At 38.1% G+C, this 21,672-nt stretch overlaps 1 protein-coding gene across 12 annotated transcripts in view; it reads right to left on the bottom strand.

Annotated features, from left to right (window-relative positions):
- The window catches only part of gramd1ba (GRAM domain containing 1Ba), a 689,080-nt gene that overhangs the window by 132,187 nt on the left and 535,221 nt on the right, over window positions 1-21,672 (bottom strand). The window contains exons 1-2 of one of the 12 annotated variants that reach the window (XM_080214717.1): window positions 11,074-11,149; window positions 9,655-9,751 (exon numbers count right to left, since the gene is read on the bottom strand). The exons of 10 other annotated variants lie outside the window; for them this stretch is intronic. In XM_080214717.1, the coding sequence (XP_080070843.1) occupies window positions 9,655-9,710 (56 nt within the window). In that variant the 5' untranslated portion in view covers window positions 9,711-9,751; window positions 11,074-11,149. Of the gene's footprint in view, window positions 1-9,654; window positions 9,752-11,073; window positions 11,150-12,496; window positions 12,642-21,672 lie in introns of those variants that run through there. One more of the 12 variants, XM_080214720.1, reaches the window with a different exon arrangement.

The following is a 21,672-nucleotide window of genomic DNA, read 5'->3' as shown; positions in this document are numbered from 1 at the left end:
TGGAGCATAGTACAATTTCTGGGAATTACATAAATGATTTGAAATTAACTCTTTTAGTTAAAGGCACTATTAAACTGTGTTGATGAGCAATAGCAACAAAATAGAATTAAACAGTCTACTTCAAGTTATTTTTAAATCTGTGTAGTGTGTTAAAAAGTTTTCTCGTCAGAAGTTTTTGGGGAAAAGTAGTAAATAGCATGAATACAATATTTAGAAAGACCACAAAGAAGCTAGGTTTTTTCACAAAGCAAATTTTCATTAATAAAAATTGCTTACTCATTAATAAGTTAATTATTTAATCCTGCTTTAAAAATAATAGCTCAACAAATTACACCCAACAGCCTCATTAAAACCACTGTTTGAAACTGAAAAATGCTGTTTAGTTTTCAGTACTAACATTGGCTTCACTTTGTGGGCAAAAATTTAAGTATGAGCTCTGAGCATTAAGGTGGGATAAAAATGAAGAATTGAAAAAGTACTCACTTGTTTAAACTTGTGTTGCTGGAATCCTGGTTTTGACAGTAATTTTAAGCTTCTGTTGATAGAGTTTGCTTTGTGTCGCCAATATTTATATGTAATGTCATTGTGATGACAGAGGCAGGGTGACATTGTAACTGTTGCTGTGAGGTTAAGGAATGTTTGTGTGTGGGAAGAACCGAAGGGGGAGAAAAAAAATCATAAAACAGTTTAGGGGTGAATTACATTTCTGGAAACAAGAGAGAAAAAAAAATCTTCCCTGGAATCCACTTTAAATATTATATAGATGGGATTGATTCTCTTTCTTAGTTAATGGTAGCAGATAATAAAATGAAAAAAATGTGAAAGATGTAGCACAGTGGTGTATCCTCATGTCACTGAATGACAGAATGTTCATCTCTTCCCAAGTCTCGGTTGGCCACCAGGGGAAGGGACCATGCAGAGGTAGGTTGGGTACTCTCTTTGGGAAGCAGTCATGAGATCATACATCTTATCATTTCAATTAAACTAATACAGTAATGACACGCTGGTTGTGAAAGTGGTTTGAAAGTAAGCAATCACTGCACCCTGTTCGCATAATAGAACACAATGTGCATACGTGATCAACGGGAGGAAACAGGTGATATTTTGAGGTGATATTTAATCTTTGTGATTAGTGGTTAGCAATAAACTTGAACTCTCCTATCACTGAGCAAGAAGGATTGCCTTTGTTTAATTGCCAACAAAAAATTACAGTCAGTTATTGTTAGTGATAGTATATTCTTAGGCATATTAATAACTTTAACAATAATACAAAATTAAAGAATTCCCTTTCTTCTCAAATAATTTTACACCATGTTCGCAAATATTCTTATTAAAAGGTCTGATTTTGTACTGAGATGGTGAACTCATGTTTGCAAGGTCATGACATAAGGAAATATTTGTTATATTCCTAGCCCTAGTCTTACACATGGTCAGCTTTACTCAGCTTTTTCCAGAAATGTTGATTTTGTAAAAGCTTTTGACAAAAATAACTAGAAATCCCGTATGTAAATAAGCACTATATCAATAAAGATACTAACATGACAACAAATATTTTACTGGTCTCTGTACTGAAATAAAACCAAGTTAGGTTCAAGCCGAAGGTGTATAGCAACAAGTCAAGCAGTTTATTATCTTTAATATCCTGATCAGCTCAACTCAAAAGCAGACCTGGTAACAGTATGTTAAGAATTTCTCCTATTTTATTTTGATGGGACCAAGTTTCACATCAGAATAAGCAGTGCCACTTTTTCCTGTGCTAATCACAATTTGATTGATAATGTATTGAAGTATTTTCTTTGAAACAAATGGGGTTGCTCTGCTAACTTATGTGCAACAATGAACACAAATCTCACACAAACTAACACATTAATTGCACTGAGATGAAGTCTGGCTAAATGGCAATGCATCAGTCTTTCCCATGCTATTTGTCTGCCCCTTCTACTGTCTTAAGGTTATCAACATATTCTGATCTATTTCAATGGCATTTTACATATATCCTAATGTCACATGGGTTAGAAGTTTGACTAGCTGGATGAAAGATAAAAATGTACCGTTTTAGCACAATCTGGCACTCAGTTAATGCCGTAGTTTATGGCATTAAGTTGTTTTTTTTGGGAAGCTATGAACAAATTCTTGCGCTGCTTAACATTTTCTGCGGGTATGAAAATGGTTGCTGAGTTACAAATATGTCTCATACACTTCATACAAAGAATATCGTACAGATGCAGTTAGCTAAATGTATCAGAATGATAAAGGATACTGAACCACAATGACGTATTAGGATGGTGTTACATTCTGCTATTCTCTGGCTAAGGGAAATGGGACACTGAATGTTAGCTAGATGTTAAATGGAAAAGAGGACAACCATTCCATTAGCTCTTTGTTAACGTTAGCTTAAAAATTTTCCCAAAATTTAATTCAGCAAATTTCACTACTGAAATATACCAAATAATGCAAGTTGATTCATTGTTTAAATATTGGGGCAAAATAGTCAAAACTGTATACCTGAGGCAAATAGTATGGACATATCTGAGGGAAAGCTGGGGAAGCACAAAAGAGAGAAGGTGACAAGAGGATTTAGCAAGTAAGACTCAAGGGGCGCACAAACGTAGGGATAGACTGTTTGGGCTGAATAACATGTTTCTGTGCTATATATTTTGTTCAATGCACCCTGTCCAATTTTCTTTCAATTTAAGTTATTTTTTGCATACAGCCAACTTGAAAGATCTGCCAGTGATCCAAATACAGTTGTTTCATGTTTGTAATATGTATACACGAAAGATTACCAACAAAGATTGGATAATAATGTTAAAACTAAAGCAAAACACTATGGATGCTAGAGATCTGAAATAAAATCAAAAAGTGTTGGAAAACCTCAGCTGTTTGACAGCATCTATGGAGAGAGAAAAAGAGCTAAATGTTTCGAATCCAATATGACTGCCTTAGAACTCAACAGTTCCAAAGAAAAGTCATATTGGACTTGAAACATTAACCTGCTTCCAGTTTTCCCAGCCTATTTTGTTTGTGTTTGGATAATAATGCATTTTGTTAGTATTCTATTCCCAATCTCATGCTATATTCTTCCCAGTATATAAAATTGAAAAATTTTACAGAGCTGGGCATGATTGAAAACAGCACAGGAGTGTGTTGATTCTTATCAATGGGATTATAATCCATTCCTGTGTTAAATGATTTGCATGCACTTGACATGACTGCTCAATGCTGAAATTGTTGCCAAAATGTAAAAATTCAACTGAGAACTGGCACCACAGCTACAAAAAAGAAAAATACTCAGTTGGAAACGGTTTATTGTTACTTTTCACAAACTTAATGAAATACTGTGACGTTTCACATATCACAGCTAAAACATGTCTGTCTTGCTTCAATTGTGTTGAACATATATAGTCTGAAGTGCATACTGTCTAAAATGTACCTAAATATAGCTTTACTCATTACCTTATTTTCAGCTGTTTATTGTCCCATTATGGAATTGTAGAATGCAAAAGTGTGACCCTGGAGCTTTGACAATTCTCTTATTGTTCCAAGGTTAATGACGTTCTTGCCATAACAAATGGAAACAAGCAAATATAAAATTACAGGATCCAACTGCTGTGAACATCTTGCACAGCACAGTCTGTTAACCTGCAGTCACCGATCTTGTTCTGTGTAAAATCCTCCTGACAAAATTAACAAGTCTGGTTAATGCCTACAATCTCAGAACTTAATGTTCTTTTAAATGGTAAGCAACTTTTAATCATTTGGACATGCATTTAAATGTATGCAGATCGTCATATTGGCTGCACAGAAACACTGGGCAGAAGACATCTATTTGCCAAAAGTATCATTGCAACATCAGAATATAAAAATATATTAAGTGAAGTTATTCAATAAAGGTTAGAGAGTTTCATCTTTAAATCATGAAGAGAGAGATACTCAATACTTAGCTATTTGTTTTGCAACTGAAAATGTAGGACAAGAAATTGAAAACCGTTCTTTGATTGTGGGGCGTGCGGGGTGGTGGGGTGAAGCACCTCCACTGCAACTCCATTCATGCCTAAGGTTTGCATGATACTAATTAGACAGGCCAACAAATTAATGAGCAACCAGTCTGCCCACTTGCATGAAACAGGAGTATGATTGCTTCACAATGCAAATTGTGACACTGTGTTGTCAGCCAGGCCCTGGTGTGATTCTGTATCAGTTGTATGACCGCATTACAGTTTTCCATCAGTTGCAGGATAATGTAAATTGTAAGATCTTGATGCAAAATTCAAGTAGAATGGTGGCTTTACAGTGCAAGTTCCTTTTTGTTGTATGAAATCTAAGCTACCTAACCACTGGTCCTGACTGGTGTGTGCAGTAAGTTAAATGTCACCCCCAATGATGATAACTTGGTCCCATTCTGAAATCCTATCATTTGAGCTATTTGTTAAGTTGCTTTGGTATAGTTACCTGCATTTTTCCCCATGTAAGTACAATAAATTCCACAAAGGATTCAGGTAATTATTTCGATTTAGGCTAAGGAACAGATGAAACAAGATTTGTACCCCAAGTTACAATTATGGTGACAGATTCTGAAGCATGCTCTTGAGTGAACCTGTGACGAAGAAATTCTTTCTTTTAGGGTGAGTTTACTTTGTAGCCAAAGCAATTTCATTACAACACATTGCTTTCCTATCTATTCATGGAAATGTGCGGATCTCTGTGACAACCACAGAGGCACCGTCAGACTGACTACTTTTGCTGACCTAAAACTGATGAAGGGTTTATACTGAAATTTATTTCCACATCTTGATCCCATCAGTTTGGCCTAGAGGACCATGTTTGATGTACATCAATGACGTTGGATTTTGATTAATTGTTCCAGCTGACCAATAGGGATGGATCAGTAGAGTATGTAGTGAGGTAACATTGAATTCTACTATATTTAATAGTTCACATATTGTGGCTCCCACAATACCAAATGAAAGTTACAATCAGCCACCATTTCCAATAGCATAACATTTAAACACACATTTCTACTGATGTGTGGTATTGTCCCTTTAAACACCAATCTGTAGAGTAAGGATTACATGACCCAGGGAACCTATTGGGGAGCAGTGTGGGGATCACCTTGGCAAGTACAGGCTTCTGTACTCAAACTCATCTCATGAGCTGGTTGCAATGACAAGGTTGCAAGCCTATGTATAGTTTTAACCTGTAAATAAACAAGTTATGTTTTCCCTAAATTAGTGAATGAGTATCTTTGTGGATGTATATACATAAAACTACATATTTTACACCTATATTTACAGGGAGGTAAAAAAATTGAGAGAAACTATTTCATTTAAAGATTTCTGTGCATTATGAATTGAACATAACTTGATATGATCAAATAGATCTGTGAAAAGAAACTGGGCCTCTAATCAGCTTAAGGTAGGTTAAAGGGAGATCTGATGGAGGATTTCAAAATTATGAGGGGTTTTGAGGAGGTAAACATAAGGAAAAAAATTGACTTGACCGCAACTAAATTTAAGATAATCAGCAAAGGAACAGGTTGGGAAACCTTGATTTGAACACATAAGATTGTTAGGATTCCAAGGCTCATCATAAACAGCGACTGAATCAAAATTCCTACCTGCTTTCAAAAATGAAGTGAACAATTTTTTGGAGAAGAAATATTTTAAAGGATACAGAGAAAGAGCAAGAGAATGGAACGCACATTTCAGAGAGCAGACACAGAAGGGCTAAATAGTGTCAATTTTTGCTGTAAAATTCTATGATTCTAAGGCTTTGATTCATAAATGATTCATATTAAAGGTGAAGATGGCCAAATCACAATGTCGATGAGATTTAATACAACAGGTAGCTATTGAAAGAAGCAGGCACTTTACTTTAAAATAAGAACATGAGCCTAATCAAAGTCCCATTTGACATGAACACATGCATTTTCCAGCAAGACTCATTGGTTAGTAATCATGGAAGGGATCTCCAGCTAATTTCTCTGATTTAGCTTTTTGGGGCAGAAGTCAATTGTAATGATCAATTGCCCATTACCAATTAGGAACTGGAAACAGGACTATCTGGTCTGTACAGTTTAGTGCTACGTTGTTAGTGTTTGCAAGGCAATTGGGAGAACTCCCAAAATGCATTTAGTTATAGAGAAAATGAACTTTATTTGTGTTCCTTTGTGTCTATTTCTCCTTGATGAAGGACTGTGCAGCAATAATAGTGATCTCATGAACATGAAGAAACTAATATGCTGATACATTATTCAAAAGACACATAGCCACTAATTCAGTTGGGTTACATAATCTGGTGATGCCTTTTCCTAGCTAGGAGAACAGGTGAATTAAAGAATAAGATTTTACAGTAATGCCTTATGGCACAAATCAAAAGAAAAATATCAATAAATTTAATAAAGTTACGAAGAACCCATTACAAAGTACAGGCAAAAAACTGCATATCAGCCCAAAGGAAAAGTAACTACTTGCATTTGAGATCGGAAAATTCTTGCACGTTGCACAATTAGCTGGTTGCTTACCATTTGCACATTTACACCAGCCTTGCAATTAAGACATCAATCTGATTCTTTTGTCTACAATAAAAACCTTGGGTGTGATCTTACCAGTGTGCCACACCTGTCGATCAGCGTGGAAATCCACGAACACAGTCAAAAATCCGATTCGCACCCTGTACGAAACAAATTGCTACCTTCCCGGTCCTGTTTTGCTGGCGAAAATGGCTTCGCGTCCAGAAAGGGGCAGTGCCAAGTGATTGGAGCCTAAGTGGGGTTGTGACTGTGAGAAGGGACTATGCACAGTGGTGGGATTTGGGGGAGGTCGGGTCATGCAGGGTTTTGTTGTGTAGTGAGTCATGACAGGTGGGCATGTTGGGGGTCCACCAGGGGACCCATCGGTAGGGCCTGTGCCCCAAAGCCATGTGGCGGGGCAAACAGTATCGCTGCCAATGGAGGGTGGGAGAACTCTCCCAGTTCATTGGCAGAATGGGGCACCCTGCAAAATGGCGTTCCAAAGCTGGCTTCGCCCACCCATACCAGTGCAAAGTTTCCAACTGTCAAAAATATGGCAGTGTGCCGGAGATTGCAGTGCAGAGCTCGCTAAAAAGACTGTCACAGTGGTGAGTGACAATCAACCGCCTGTCAGCATTAAGCGTTCTAAATTCTATGAACAACATTTGTAGTAGAAACTGTCTGGTATATCTGACACATTGTAATTAGACCCTCCTACCAGCACCACAAGGCCAACATGGAGGGAAGCTGGATTTACAGCAGAAAGTTTATATGTGAAATTACATTTGAAATATGACAATAAGGTCAGAACATGTGACTTTGAAATGGGAACTGAATTATGTCTGCATGTTCCTGGTCTTATTATCTCTTGGCTACTTGCTCTGTTTTGCTCGAAAAGTACACAGCCCCAATATGCAACAGGAGATCAGGTCATATTATTTTAATACATATAGAAATAACAAGTTCAGGAACATGGTTTTCCTATCTTCCTATAGCTCTTTGACAAGACCCATTATTACGTGGAGCCTACATGAGATGACATCCACACTCATGGATGCTGTGGCACCATTGGAAGACCTATCAATTGGTAAATAATAGTATAATTTACAATGAAATCTGTCGAAGCCAGATATAGTGATGGGTTTTTCAGTGACAGTTCTGACAGTATGTTAATGATCTATACTCAAAGATGAGCTGAGGTCAGCCCAAACAATCATTGCAGATTAGGTTTTGTAACTTGTAATAGTAACATAAGCCTTCTCTGCTGTGGTCTGAGGTTATCACTTCCAATGGTACCATGCTTTACTCGATGTTCTAAAATTGGATAAAATACTTTAACACATTCACTCTTGGGAGGTTTATTGCAATATTCCATGCAAGCTTTTTACACAATGTGGACAAATGTAAGCCTGATCAACATGCTAACTGCTACTTACCTCAGCACTTCTTTTCACTACAAATAATGGTGTGTCTTTTCTGACCACCTTATTGCGATTTATGCTTTTGAAATAAGCTCACTATCTGATTCCATCCAGTTTCCCTACATTTCAGTGTTCTCACTCTTTTGATAGCCATGGTAAGAATAAGGAATTGTTATGCCTGTTTCTAAGTAAGCAATCTACTAATTTGGTGTGTTCTAACTGCACTGTTTATACTTGCTCATTTTCACTCAGTATGTGAAGAGTTACAATTCTAGTGAGTCTAGAATACTCAAGCAGGTTTTCGCAACTTGAGTGATCATACCATATGCAACTGTAGCTTTCAACCCACCCACTACTGCAGTTCAATGGTCCTGAAATTACTGGAAAAACAATGATGATTACTAGTATGCAAAAAACGACACAATAATTTGCCAAGAAGAACAGAGGTACACTATTAATTTTAATTCAACACAAATTGCTGCATGAATTTTTTTTTGCTTTATTCTTTCATGGGACACAGGCACTGCTGGCGAGGCCAGCATTTGTTGCCCATTCCTAATTGTCTTTGAACTGAGTGGTTTGCTTGGCCGTTTCAGAAGACAGTTAAGCCAATAACATTGCTGTGGATCTGGAGTCACAGGTAGGCCAGATCAGGCAGATATCTTTCCATAAAGTACATTAGTGGCCCCAATGGCTTTTTACATCAATTGATAATAATTTCATTGTTACTTTACTGGACTAGTAAGTCAATTAAAAATCTATCAGCTGCCATGGTGGTATTTGAACCTACGTTCCCAGTGAAGTCTGGACCTCTGAAGTACTAGTCCAGTGACACTGTAACTACACCACCATCTCTCTTCCCCCCTCATCCTCCCCAATCAAATTGTTCTGCTCCACCGCTAGCCTTGTTATAAACCAAAAGACAATACCATCTCGCTGTGAGTGTCCCTTTGCGCGTCATGAAATTGCTCAATTTTTTACCATGAATACAAACGAATCATAATGCAGTCATTTAGGGTTGGTGATTCTGGTCTTAAGGGCTTTGTTAATGACGTGAGTGAAAGCTATTATGCTCTACTCAATCTTGCAGGCTCAGAAAGGGAACAATAACCCAAAGAAATCTCAGAATCCCAGAAATCTTGCTCTTCTCAGTGAAGAGTTCCACATGGATTTTACATTTTTTCTGACTTCTCCTTTGTTTTTTCCTCTCTTAACCGTTCTGCTTCTGTGTGTAATTTTACCATAGTTAACCTGATTTGCTTCTCCATCATTTACTTTTTCTCTCTACCTTTAAATTTCACTGGCTAAGAAGCTAGACTATCGAACCTAACATTTCCAGATACCATGCTAACTTTGCTGCACCATTGCCAATTGCAATCTTTATCAATTGGCAATTCTTAGAACTAAAACAGCGAGGCAAAACATCCATTTCAGGGTGTTCACTGCAAGGTGCCTTGCTTCAGCTAATGCTGGACACATAAACCTATCTTTCAAGACAAAATTGTTGTAGAAATAATCATGAATAACCAGCTAAGGAAAGGCTGACTGAAATTCCCAATTTTTGGGACCGCTTGATGAATGGTGCAAAGTGGTTCAACACCATTTAAAAAATACAATAAATGGTCACTCTCATTCATTCAAGAGTGGTTGATATGGGAAATGGAAGTGTTGCCGGATGCAGTTCTCAAGTTGGGGTGCTTTGCTTTGCATCTATCATCATACCTGACGTGAGAATATTTCAAACTGATATTGAGCACCCAACATAGGAGGGGTTCCATTTCCCAGCACTGACATCCTTCATCTTGATGAGCACAAAAGTCTAAAATATAGTTGCACAAAAATAACAATCAGTAATCACTACTATATAAGACATTCTTATAGTTCATTCATTTAACCCTGAAATATTCCTAGCCTTCAATAGCTTGTTTTGGGGGACTATTGCAATTCAAAGAAAGACCATAGCTATCACAAAACTGTTAAAAGTTCATGGCTGGTGAAGGCAAGTGGATTGAAATCCAATACTGGATGGCAATGAATGAAAGATTGGACACCTAATTATTCACATTTGACATTTGGCATGTGAATATTCTTCATAAATAGAAATCGGGATCCTAGCACTCTCTATCATCTTTACTCCTTTAAGCAGATTTACCTTAACTGTAATTTCTCATTGAAGAAAGTCATATTCTTTTTAATTTTGACTTATTTCTAGACTCTACCAGGTATAATAAATTAAAAATAATGGATTTAATTTATAAAACTACCACTTCAACAGATGATCATTTAAATTGTGCAACTTAAGCATTCAACTAGGATTACTTACGCTGGATAAAAAATAATTGAACAGGAACTGCTTGGAGGTTTACAGCATGGAAACAGGCCTTTAGGCCTAATTGGTCTTCAGCTTCCAAACAGGGATTTGTAATTGGAGGATTTGCTTTTGGCGTATGCCCATTAAACAACAAAAGAGCACATACAAAATGGACAATATACTTCAAAATTTTGCAAATGTAAAACATATTTTTAACTAATGGTTTGTATATATAAAAAAAAAGTAAAGACTAACTGGACAATGGAAATAGCCTGAAATATTACAGAACAGCAACATTACTAATTTGGGGAGGCATTGGCATAGTGGTACTGTCACTGGACTAGCAATCCAGAGACTGAAGGCAAGATCGGAACCTGGGTCCAAATCCCACCATGGTAGATGGTGAAATGTGAGTTCAATAACAATCCGAAATGGCCATGATACCATAGTCAACTGTTGTAAAACCCCATCTGGTTCACTACTGTCCTTTAGGGAAGGAAATCTGCCATCCTTACCTACATGTGACTCCAGACCCAAAGCAATGTGGTTGACTTGCAAATGCCCTCTGAAAATGAGGGTAGTTAGGGATAGGCAATAAATGCTGGCCCAGCCAGCGATGCCCATATCCCGTAAACAATTTTTTTTAAAAATTAAGAACTGGATGACAAAATAGCAAAGCAGAGAAGGGAATCAATAATATTGCTCACAATTGTTTTTGAAAATGCATTCAGCTGTCACTTCAGTTTTGCAGTATCCTGTGGACATAGCAGCAAAATAAATTTCTAATGTAATGAACTTTTACAATTTTAACAATTCAGCACTAAATTTACCATCACATTCTTCGAGTAGGTCACAGCTCTGTACTTCACAGCCTCAGCACAGCATTCTGTGACATCTGCATATGCATTTTTCTTTTGGGGTCCAGAGTTTGCTTCATTTTCTGGTGATTATAAAATCTTCTCTGTGGATAAAAAGACTTGGCCAGGTAGCAGACTTCAACAATCAGAAAGCATCAGAGTCATTTTGTGCACAACCTTCCAAATATACCATCGCCAACCAATGCCTCTCTCTCCGGTAGCCTCCCAGAATGTATCTTAAACAGACCATTTACACTCAAACTGATTTACTATCAAAACATAACAGCAATTTCATCTGCAATTGCTCTGATATTTGTCTGTTTATACTGCAGGGTGGACTCCAGAGCGCTGCCAGCAACAGAGAACCTATGCACTCAAGCAATTGTGCACCCTCACCACCCCAGCCTTCAATTACGGCTGGGAAAGGTTGAGCAGGTCAGCAGTGAACAATTGATTGTGCTGGACTGATGGGTTGGCTGAGTGTTAAACTGATAGCTGGCAGTGGCTGTCAAGACCATTCATTATTTTGACCCTGTTAACATGACAGGCTCAAAAGGAATTGCCTCATACAATGTACTGCTATAGCTTCTGTGCAAAACCAGCACTGCATAGAATTTAATATTATTGAAATTTAATAATTTGGAAGGTTTGTTGAAAAATATTTTCATGAGATGAGCAAATATCATGCAAACAATTTTTAAAATTAGCACATGGATAGGCTTACATAAAATGCAGTAAAAATAATGTTTCAGGTAATATCCAAGGGTGAGTATGTGGATCAGGGGCATAAATAGGTTACCATATGAAGCCAAAAACTATAACACACACATTGAATCTGCCCTGATATCCCTGTAGTGACCCCATGCCAATATGTTGAATAAAGGGTGTTATTTTGTCTCTCGGGATTAAACAACGCGCCACACACTGAGGAGCCATATGGACGATGTTCTCCATCACACGCTGCACTGACTCCGACTCCAGTGCTTAATGCCAGCCAGCCCCTGCACCCACTCTGTGACGCATTCAGAATTCAATTATTTTTTGAGTGGCCAGGTATTTTAATTTCTTTGAAAACACGAAGACAGCATTGTGAATAAATCAACTGAGATGAAGCAAAAAAAAACAGAAAGCATGATGTAACTAGGCCTCAGGATTATAATGATTCTCTCTTCCAGCCCCCTCCCATTCTAAAGAGCTCAGAATTAAATCGCTGGAGCAGACATGGCTGGGGAAAGCAAGCATTACTGCCCAGGCATTAACAATGGATTCAAACAATTCTGTTTTCTGTTTGTCATTAAAAATACACAAATAACAGAAATTTTCTCAGGTTTCTTTCTTTCTCAACTAGACAGTAAATAAATATATAGAAATATATTGTTCAAACAGCAGAACTAACCTGGAAGCCATTAAGGACTGCACCACACTGACAAGCACCTAGAGCTTCATTCATACATTCAAGGTCTGTGAGGAGGTGGGAGGATACTCACCTCCACTACCATCACAAGACCAAAATTAAAGGTATCAAAGCTTGTTTTGAATAGAAAATTCGGCACTATATGCAGCCAGTCAGTCAGGCTCACTTCGAGCATTGCTATATTGTGGCTTCTCTTCCAGTCTTGCTCCTCACACACACAAAAAAACCACACCGATTCAGCTGTTTTACAAAATGCTGCTGCTTGGTGCAGTCTGGCAGTTGTTGAATTATTCATGCTGCTCATGAATGGAGGTGACATCACTCGCCTCAGGTCAATTTACACCCCTTTCCTGACTTGGTTTGACTACATGTTCTGATCAATGCTAGTTCAGCCAATCTGTCTTGGGAACTACATGACTTCAAGACCTCCCTTTCCAGTTTTAACTGTTAAAAATCCAAGGACTTAAATGTTACCACAACCTGGTTCACGGAGTTTTCAATGTTTTCCAATGATATTAATTACATAGCAAGCAAGTATTATGATATCAATACAATATGCTGTAATCATATACAGAAGTCTATATCATATGTTTAATATTATGATGGGGGAGCTGGTTAGGCAGCTAACTAGAATGTGGGTCAGATTAGAACATAGAACACTACAGCACAAACAGACCCTTCGGCCCACAAGTTGCACCGATCATATACATACCTACCAGGCCACAGAACTATCTGTAACTCCCAATCCCATTAAATCCCATGTACTCATCCAGAAGTCTTTTAAAAGACCCCAGCGAGTTCGCCCCTATCACCACCGACGGCAGCCGATTCCACTCACTCACCACCCTCTGAGTGAAAAACTTACCCCTAACATTTCCTCCGTACTTGCTCCCCAGCACCTTAAACCTGTGTCCTCTCGTAGCGACCATTTCAGCCCTGGGAAATAGCCGCCGAGAATCCACCTTATCTATTCCCCTCAACATTTTATAAACCTCTATCAGGTCGCCTCTCAACCTTCGTCTCTCCAGGGAGAAGAGACCGAGCTCCCTCAACCTACCTTCATAAGGCATGCCTCCCAATCCAGGCAACATCCTTGTAAATCTCCTCTGCACCCTCTCAATAGCTTCCACATCCTTCCTGTAGTGAGGCGACCAGAACTGCGCACAGTACTCCAAGTGGGGTCTGACAAGGGTCTTATAAAGTTGCAGCATTACCTCCTGACTCCTAAACTCAATCCCTCGATTAATGAAGGCCAGTACACCATACGCCTTCTTGGCCACATCCTCCACCTGCGAGGCCGATTTAAGAGTCCTATGGACACGGGCCCCAAGGTCCTTCTGCTCCTCAACACTGCTAAGATTCCTACCCTTGATATTATACTCCTTCATCCCATTGGTCCTGCCAACATGGACCACTACATATTTATCCGCGTTCAAGTCCATCTGCCACTTCTCCGCCCAGTCTTGCATCCTATCTATGTCATGCTGCAACTTCTGACATCCCTCCAGACTATCCACAACACCACCAGCCTTCGTATCGCTAACCTTCGTATTAACGTAACAGCACAGGGTTCGATCTCCATTCTGGCTGAAGGGCCTGCCTTCTTGCCCTACTTGGTAGTAAAAAAATCACGGCGCTTAGCTTTAGGCAGGGAACTCAAGAAGAAGAAGCATAGCCTTGTTTTGCATTTGGTAAAGGATGTCTGGTTACGTGTGAATCACACATCAAAATAAAATATACATTTTTAAAAATCCCAACATTACCACTGAATGCTACCCGTGACTCACATGATAATAGTCTCATATCTGAATCACAATGTTCCAGTGCAGGTTCCACTCAAGTTCATACTCGAGCATGAACACCCACGCCAAAATTTTAGCACAGTGCTGAGGATGTCCTGCACTGTCACAGGTGAGGTTAAACTGAGGCACGATTTGCTTGCTTGGGTGGTTGCAAAAACCCAAAGGCACTTGAATGCAGAAGACCAGTCAATTATCCCTTCAGCCCTGGTCAATATTTACCCCTCAATAAACTTCACAAAAAATAGGATTATCTGGTCAAGTTATTTCAGGAGATTGCTGTGCATAAATTGGCTGCTATATTTCTTCCATTACAATGACTACACTTTCAAAGAATTTTATTGGCCATAAAGCACTTTGAGAGAGCGGTAGGGGTCAAAGGTACAAATGCAGATCTTTCTTTTGTATAAAACGTAATAAAATAGCAACATGGAAGACGGTGCAAAGTGAATTGTCACCAATGGGAATTGGGGACTTGAGGGGCAATACATAATAGTATGCACTGTCATTTAAAAAATACTTGTCTGTACTGCAAGGATGAAGATTGTCTAGGAACACACTCAAACTACTTCAGTGATGCTGAAGTTACGCCACAATCAAGTGTGCTCCTGCACTCCCAGTCATCTGTATTCTTTATCTCAATCTGATGAATACTTACCCGACAACAGGTAGCCACTGTTCTGAAGACACTTCTGTGTTTATTATTTGAGCACTTCAAATGTGCATATTATCAGAACTATATAATCCCTAATAAAGCTGAAGAGCCATTTATCTACAAGGAGCAATCACACAGGTTGTGAAATCAAGTCCTGAATTGTATTCTATCTGCAGTTAGCATATAAAGCTTCTTATATTCAAATGTAGCAAAGTAAAAATGAAAAGTTTATTTATTAGTCACAAGTAGGTTTACATTAACACAGCAATGAAGTTACTGTGAAAATTCTCTAGGTCCCCACATTCTGGCGCCTGTTTCAGATGCACCGAGGGAGAATTTAGCATGGCCAATGCAGGTCTTTCAGGTGGTGGGAGGAAACTCACGCAGACACAGAGAGAACGTGTAGACTCTGCACATATAGGGACCCAAGCTGGGAATCAAACACATTTGCCTGGCATTCTGAGGCAGTAGTGCTAACAACTGTGCCACCATGCTGCCCCAAAGAATCTTTGGGATGTATTTAGGATAATATGTCACATTCATGCACCAATACACTATGCTGATGCAGTCCCTGGGAATTGGCTCACACAATAACTTCACATCTATAATTCCACACTCCACAATGTGTCAGCTGTGTCAATCTAGGGAGATATTAAGCAAAGGAACAATTCTTATTTCTGGGAGAGTGCTGAAATCAACTGGGGAAGGTGCCCTTGGCTCCTCTGTTGCAACTTCTCATGTTACACTGTTAGCATAGACACAGCTCTGAAAGCCACACAACTGACATTATTGGAACCCCAAAGAGAATCGTTGTAGGAAACTGAAATTGGCTCATCAGATAAAGGTTTATGTTTATTAGGGACTTTGTGACCTCTAAAAAGGTTCACACAATTACTATTTTAAAAAGGTCAGTCACTTAATATGAAGGCAAATAGGACAGTCTTTATAACAAGATTGTCTTCTACGGTAGGATCTTACAGCCATCAATTAGTTCAACAGTCATCTGTTGCTAGTAACGCTTAAGACCACTGGTCAGCATACTTAGGGCATTTGTGCCCCAGGATCTTTAATATCCACTTGATCCATCGGAACAAGCAGACATGGCCTCATTTTAATAGCTCATATAATAAACCTTCGGGCCATCAGCCTTGATGAGTGCATAAAATCCTGGAGCAGGACTTGAAATCCACTATCTGGTGACTTAGAGATCAATCTCATACCAACTGAGCTGACTGACATATTTGTGAAGGTGACACTAGATGGAATCACTAAATCCAGAAATCGAGCTTTTGAAAACAAAGAATATAATTTCCTGTTTGGCCACTTTTTCAGCTGTTGAGTGACTTGGGTATCTCATAACAACTCATCACAAGGGAATTAATGATATCCCCTGATTACACTTCCAGGAGACCCGAGACAGTCATTGCGCACTTATGTATGTAAAATCTACATTATTTAGACAGTCGCACAATAGTCTAGGAGACACTTGACTTTGTTTGTAGCTTAACAGCTGTCCATATCTGTAATTGAACTCAACACCCTTGTCACATCACAAATGCAACATACTGTAGAAAGGTATTCACATTCTCAAACGAATTTGTTTCATCTTCTCCACTACTCATTGCTACTGAATATCCTACATTGTCTCATTCAGTGAATTAATTTTTCCAACGTGTGGTTTCAGTGGGTGGATTTTGTAAAATTTATCTCTCAGCAATGACTTGAGCAATTATATGAAAGTTCTTTTTCCTCACACACATTGATAAGTCAATTAAATGATAATATTGCTTTTCTAGGCAGCAATGTCATTTTTTTCAAAAATAGGACATGCTTGACTTCAAAGTAGCTAGGTTGATGGCCTCTGTCTCTGCAGAGTTCATCTTCCTGTTTTAAAATCAGGTGACAAACATGACTGACTCACTAATGTGACCTGCTGAAGTCTCTTTTCCAAATAAGCTCAGCGCTCATATCAATAAATATCCTGTTTGTTGGTTAACACTTTGAAATTTATCTGGCCTGGGTTTGGATGAAGGACCTCAGAATCCAATGGGAGCTCAATGGGGACCAATTCACATTCATCCAATGCATATTGAGTTTCAATATGTTTTTTGTTCATAATAAATGGAAAGATGAATCAGTTGGAATGTTACAGCCGATTTGTTGATTTCTATCCTTAAACAAATGGATGTGTGAGTTTCCTAAATGGCATGAATATCCATATTTAATTAGGTATTGGACTAAATAGCTGATAATGCTAAAGTTCACATGATATATATTAGTGGTGAACTGCATTCTTGAACTGCTGCAGTCCACGTGGTTTCAGGATTTTGACCTAGTGACAGTGAAAAACAGCGATATAATTCCACATCAATTCCCATGCATCTGCTGCCCTTACCATACAAGGTAATAGAGTTCACAGATTTGGAAGGTAACTGCAGAAAGAGCCCTGGTGAGTTGCTGTAGTGGATCTTATAGATGGTATATACATTATTGCCACTTTGCATCAGTGATGGGGGGAGTGAATATTGAAGGTGGTGGATAGGGTGACAATAAAGCAGACTGCTTTGTCCTGGATGGTAGGTATCAAACTTCTTCAATATTGTTGGAGCTGCAGTCACCTAGTCAAGTGGAGAGTGGTGAACAGGCTTTGGATAGTCAGGAGGTGCGTTACTCTCAGCAAAGTTCCCAGCCTCGGATCTGCTCTTGTAGCCCCAGTAATTAAATGGTTGGTCCATCCAGTTCAGTTTCTGGTCAAAGATGTTGATAGTGAAGGGTTTTGCAATGGTAATGCATGTTGAATGTCAAAGCAAGATTGTTAGATTCTCTTGTTGGGAGATAGTCATTGCCTAGCACTTAAGTGGCATGAATATTACTTGGCACTTATCAGCCCAAGACAGTGGAAAACACTCTGGTTTTCCTGCCGGTATGAGCACTTAACCTCAAAATGGGAGAATTGGACCTATTAAGTTTGTTGCGGCAGGAAAGCACTTTCCTCTTCATTTTGTATAATTATACAATCTGTAAATGATTACAACACTGGCATTTTAATAAATTTGAATATCCTGTCATGAAAAAGACAAAAACATTGAAATGGTCATGTCTACTCTTTGGAGTGATGTTTATAGAAGTAAGGACCCCGGAGAGCTCAGTACCTTGGACACTATCTTACCTATGCACCACAAAAAGGAAGTCCTTTTTTTCTGTCATCCTCAAACATAGCAGCAGCATCACCACAATGAGAGAAACATGGCGAAAGGCATTCTTCGACAAGTGTGCGTTTTTTTATAAGTAAGAAGCTTTCAACAAAGGGCTTATTCATACTGTTTGAAACAGCTTCATGTGTTCTTAAGTTTTGACCAAACTCGGGAAACTGTTTGAAATTTTACTGGTTAGGTTATGCATCAAGTTTCCAGTAAAATTCATTTGCATCACAAGTGTGATATTTCCATGAACTTCTTGGAATTCAACAGTATAACAGAAGATTGTCATGAATGTCATTTTTCTTTCTATTAACATTCTTTGATGTATTTAAGAGTCATAACATGGCAGATTTCTTTTAATACAGCTAAAAATATTTTTTATTCACCATGTTCTTTTACTAAGAATATCTAACCTGAATAGCTAGATTTAAAAATTGCTGGAAATTATTTGAAGAAAGTTATATTGAAGTACTAGTTTCAATGATGTGCCCTAATCAGTTTCTTATAAGTTGAATATTTTTGACCCATAGTTATTTTAAAACATGCCACTTGTTTATAAGAAAATAAACAAAAATTGAAGAGCCTTCCCAATCAGTGCAGTTTACAGAATCTTTGCAGTGCCAACCTGGGGACATAGCCAGTTTTGAGAGTGGGGCCTGATTTGAGCAAAGTAAATCTTGAACCAACATAAAATATTACAGGAAACATGAGGGAGAGTGGCTTCAGGCTCAATTCACCCTGCTTTTAAATTCTCTGATTCAATCTGGATTATGCTGATTCTCTGATTCAATCTGGATTATGCCATTTTGAGTAACAAAATGGTGAAAATTATTCCCTGATGTCTTTAACACCATTATGGCTAAATCAGGTTAATGATTACTGCTCTGTTTCTGATAACCTGGAGATGGATGTTCAGTATGTAAATAACATAGTGATAAATGAAAGCGGCTGGACAAACCCAACACTCATCAATGCACTGCACATATTGTCCACATGAATTCCAGTCTCTCTAAGTGCATTCACTAAGATGGAAGGAGTTTTCACAGCTCTGCTTTTGCCTCTAATCACCGAACATAATTGGCAACATTCCCTCCAACCCCATCACACAGTATAATACCATCATCAAGAAATGTTTACTTCAGTTCTTGATACATTTGTACTTTTTCTCATGACACTAGGAATCTCAGCAAATTCTGCTTTATATGATGTGAAAATATACTCAACATTGCTGTGACAAAACTTAAATTTTCTTTAAATATTTTTGACTTAGCCATCCTGATTTTAAATTAAATTTAATATATAAAGTATTTTAAACATAAAGTCAGCCACAGCCAGAATTGTTTGCTAAACTTAACTTGACACAAATGCAAAGCTTAAGGGAAAAGCCAGAGTATATGATTTATTAACCATATGTGTAACAACCAGTAATTTCAGAATGCTATTCTGATGCAGAACGCACTGGTAATTGTTGGCAAAAATATTTCAGAAACTGTCATCCAGTTCTGCTATTGGAAGAAATACAAAATATAACAAAGGTATGCCAAAAAGAATCATTTAGTGTTAAGATTATACGTTATACCAAGAAGGTAAACAGAAGTATTTCTACATCACTTAGTTGTTCACCTATCCATCTTTTGGAATACAAAGTTATTTAATTTAAAATCAGATCTGAATTTGGATATTGATGGCTCATTGAAAACACGTCAGACAGTCCATGGGGCAACTTTAGCAATTAAACTATGAATGAAAAGGTTATTCTGCTCATTATCCTGGGGCTTATTGCCAAAAGGTAGATATTATGGCTTTTGGAGGTGGTCACAAAGGGAGATTAAGTGAATTGAAACTCATGATAGTGATTTATCGCAAGTCAAAACAAGCACAATCTTTTTGTGGATTCTAACCCATACTCATGCTGTAGTAAACACAAACTTCAGATAGAGAATAATCAGTACATTATGCAGCAAAACCACCTTTACCCCCACCTCCAAATCTGTACTTTATCCATGAAGATCAATACAAGGACCTCATTTGGCACTGGGGTGAGGGTCCTAACTCCCTCTTCTGATCATTAAATTATATGACTTTCCACTCAACAGATTTCCTGTGGACATTATATTTTGTTTGCTCACTTTGTGCTTTAACTCCAATTTCAAAAGAGGCATTGCACTTTTTTCTTCAGGGTTTGTGTAAATCATTATCAGAACCAGGTATGATGGAACGTGAAACCACATCACTAAAATGGTGGGAGTTTTAATCTGAGTTTTTAAACCAACAGTTCCCTCACTTCCGAGCAGAGCTGAAAATGGATAGGGAACTAAAAGTGTAGCTAATAAATACAACTAGTTTTTCAGAAAACTATCTGTTTTCTGGAGATCTGTTATATTAGTTCAGCTCAAATTTCAATACGAGGTATTGAGGCCTACTTTGATTAAATAGTCTGAACGGCAATTTTATACAGTCTACTTCTTTTGGTGCAAAGACATGTTTGTATCAATTGAATTATTTACAAATTCACATTGTCTAATTTAAATTGCAATGGTAGCTTTTCGGTGCTAAAGCAATCGTCGCATTAATCAATAATCTGAATTAAATGTAATTAGATTAACAGGAGTAGGCTGTAGTACAACTAGGCCCATAACTGGTTAAAGGATAACCCACCAAGCCCTACTTTGAGTGAGACTGAAAGAAGTCCATTTGGCATCACTCTCTATCAGATACTTCTATTTGTCTGCTATGTTCAATACAATGAAATGCAAGACAGATGCTGTCCTGAATGAAGAATAAAACCCTGAGCATCTGACTCATTTGATTCTCTCAATTACGTGGTTATCCTTTGTTCAGAACATTAAATATTCACATGCTCCTCCCATTGGTGAATTAGCTCAGTTCATGTCACCTATCAATTCTATTATCATTTTTATGCTGAGCTTACAGTCGAAAACAATAGCTTCTTCCTGTGAATCTAGTGCTGAAAACTACTGCAGTTGTTTATTAAATTGACTACTGATCTAAAACAAGTGATGAATTATTTTCAGCAAACTAAATAGGAGCCATTCATGTGCATCCATAGTAATTAAAATATACTGCAGCAAAAAGGGCAATCGGGTTCGGAAAAACAATAATCTCTACAGTTTTGCAAAAGTGATAATAGGATATGTTATGTTTTGATTTATTATTATTTTATATATGGGGTAGTATGGAGGCACAGTGGTTAGCATGGCTGTCTCAGTGTCAGGAACCCTGGTCCAATTCCAGTTTGGGTCACTGTGTGGAGTTTGCACATTCTCCCTGTGTCTGTGTGGGTTTCTTTCAGGTGCTCCGGTTTCCTCCCACAGTTGGGAAGGCGTGCTGGTTACGTGCACTGGCCTCGCTAAATTTTCCCTCAGTGTACCCGAAGTAGTTCTGGAGTGTGGCGACTAAGGGATTTGCACAGTAACTTCAATGCAGTGTTAATATAAGCCTACTTGTGACACTAATAAATAAACTAAAATATATGGATCTCCA

Source organism: Carcharhinus amblyrhynchos, chromosome 29, assembly GCF_965287045.1.
Source record: "Carcharhinus amblyrhynchos chromosome 29, sCarAmb.v2.hapA, whole genome shotgun sequence".
Taxonomy (NCBI): Eukaryota; Metazoa; Chordata; class Chondrichthyes; order Carcharhiniformes; family Carcharhinidae; genus Carcharhinus; species Carcharhinus amblyrhynchos.
Note: the sequence above shows the minus strand (reverse complement) of the source record. Positions and strands in the feature narration are given on the sequence as shown.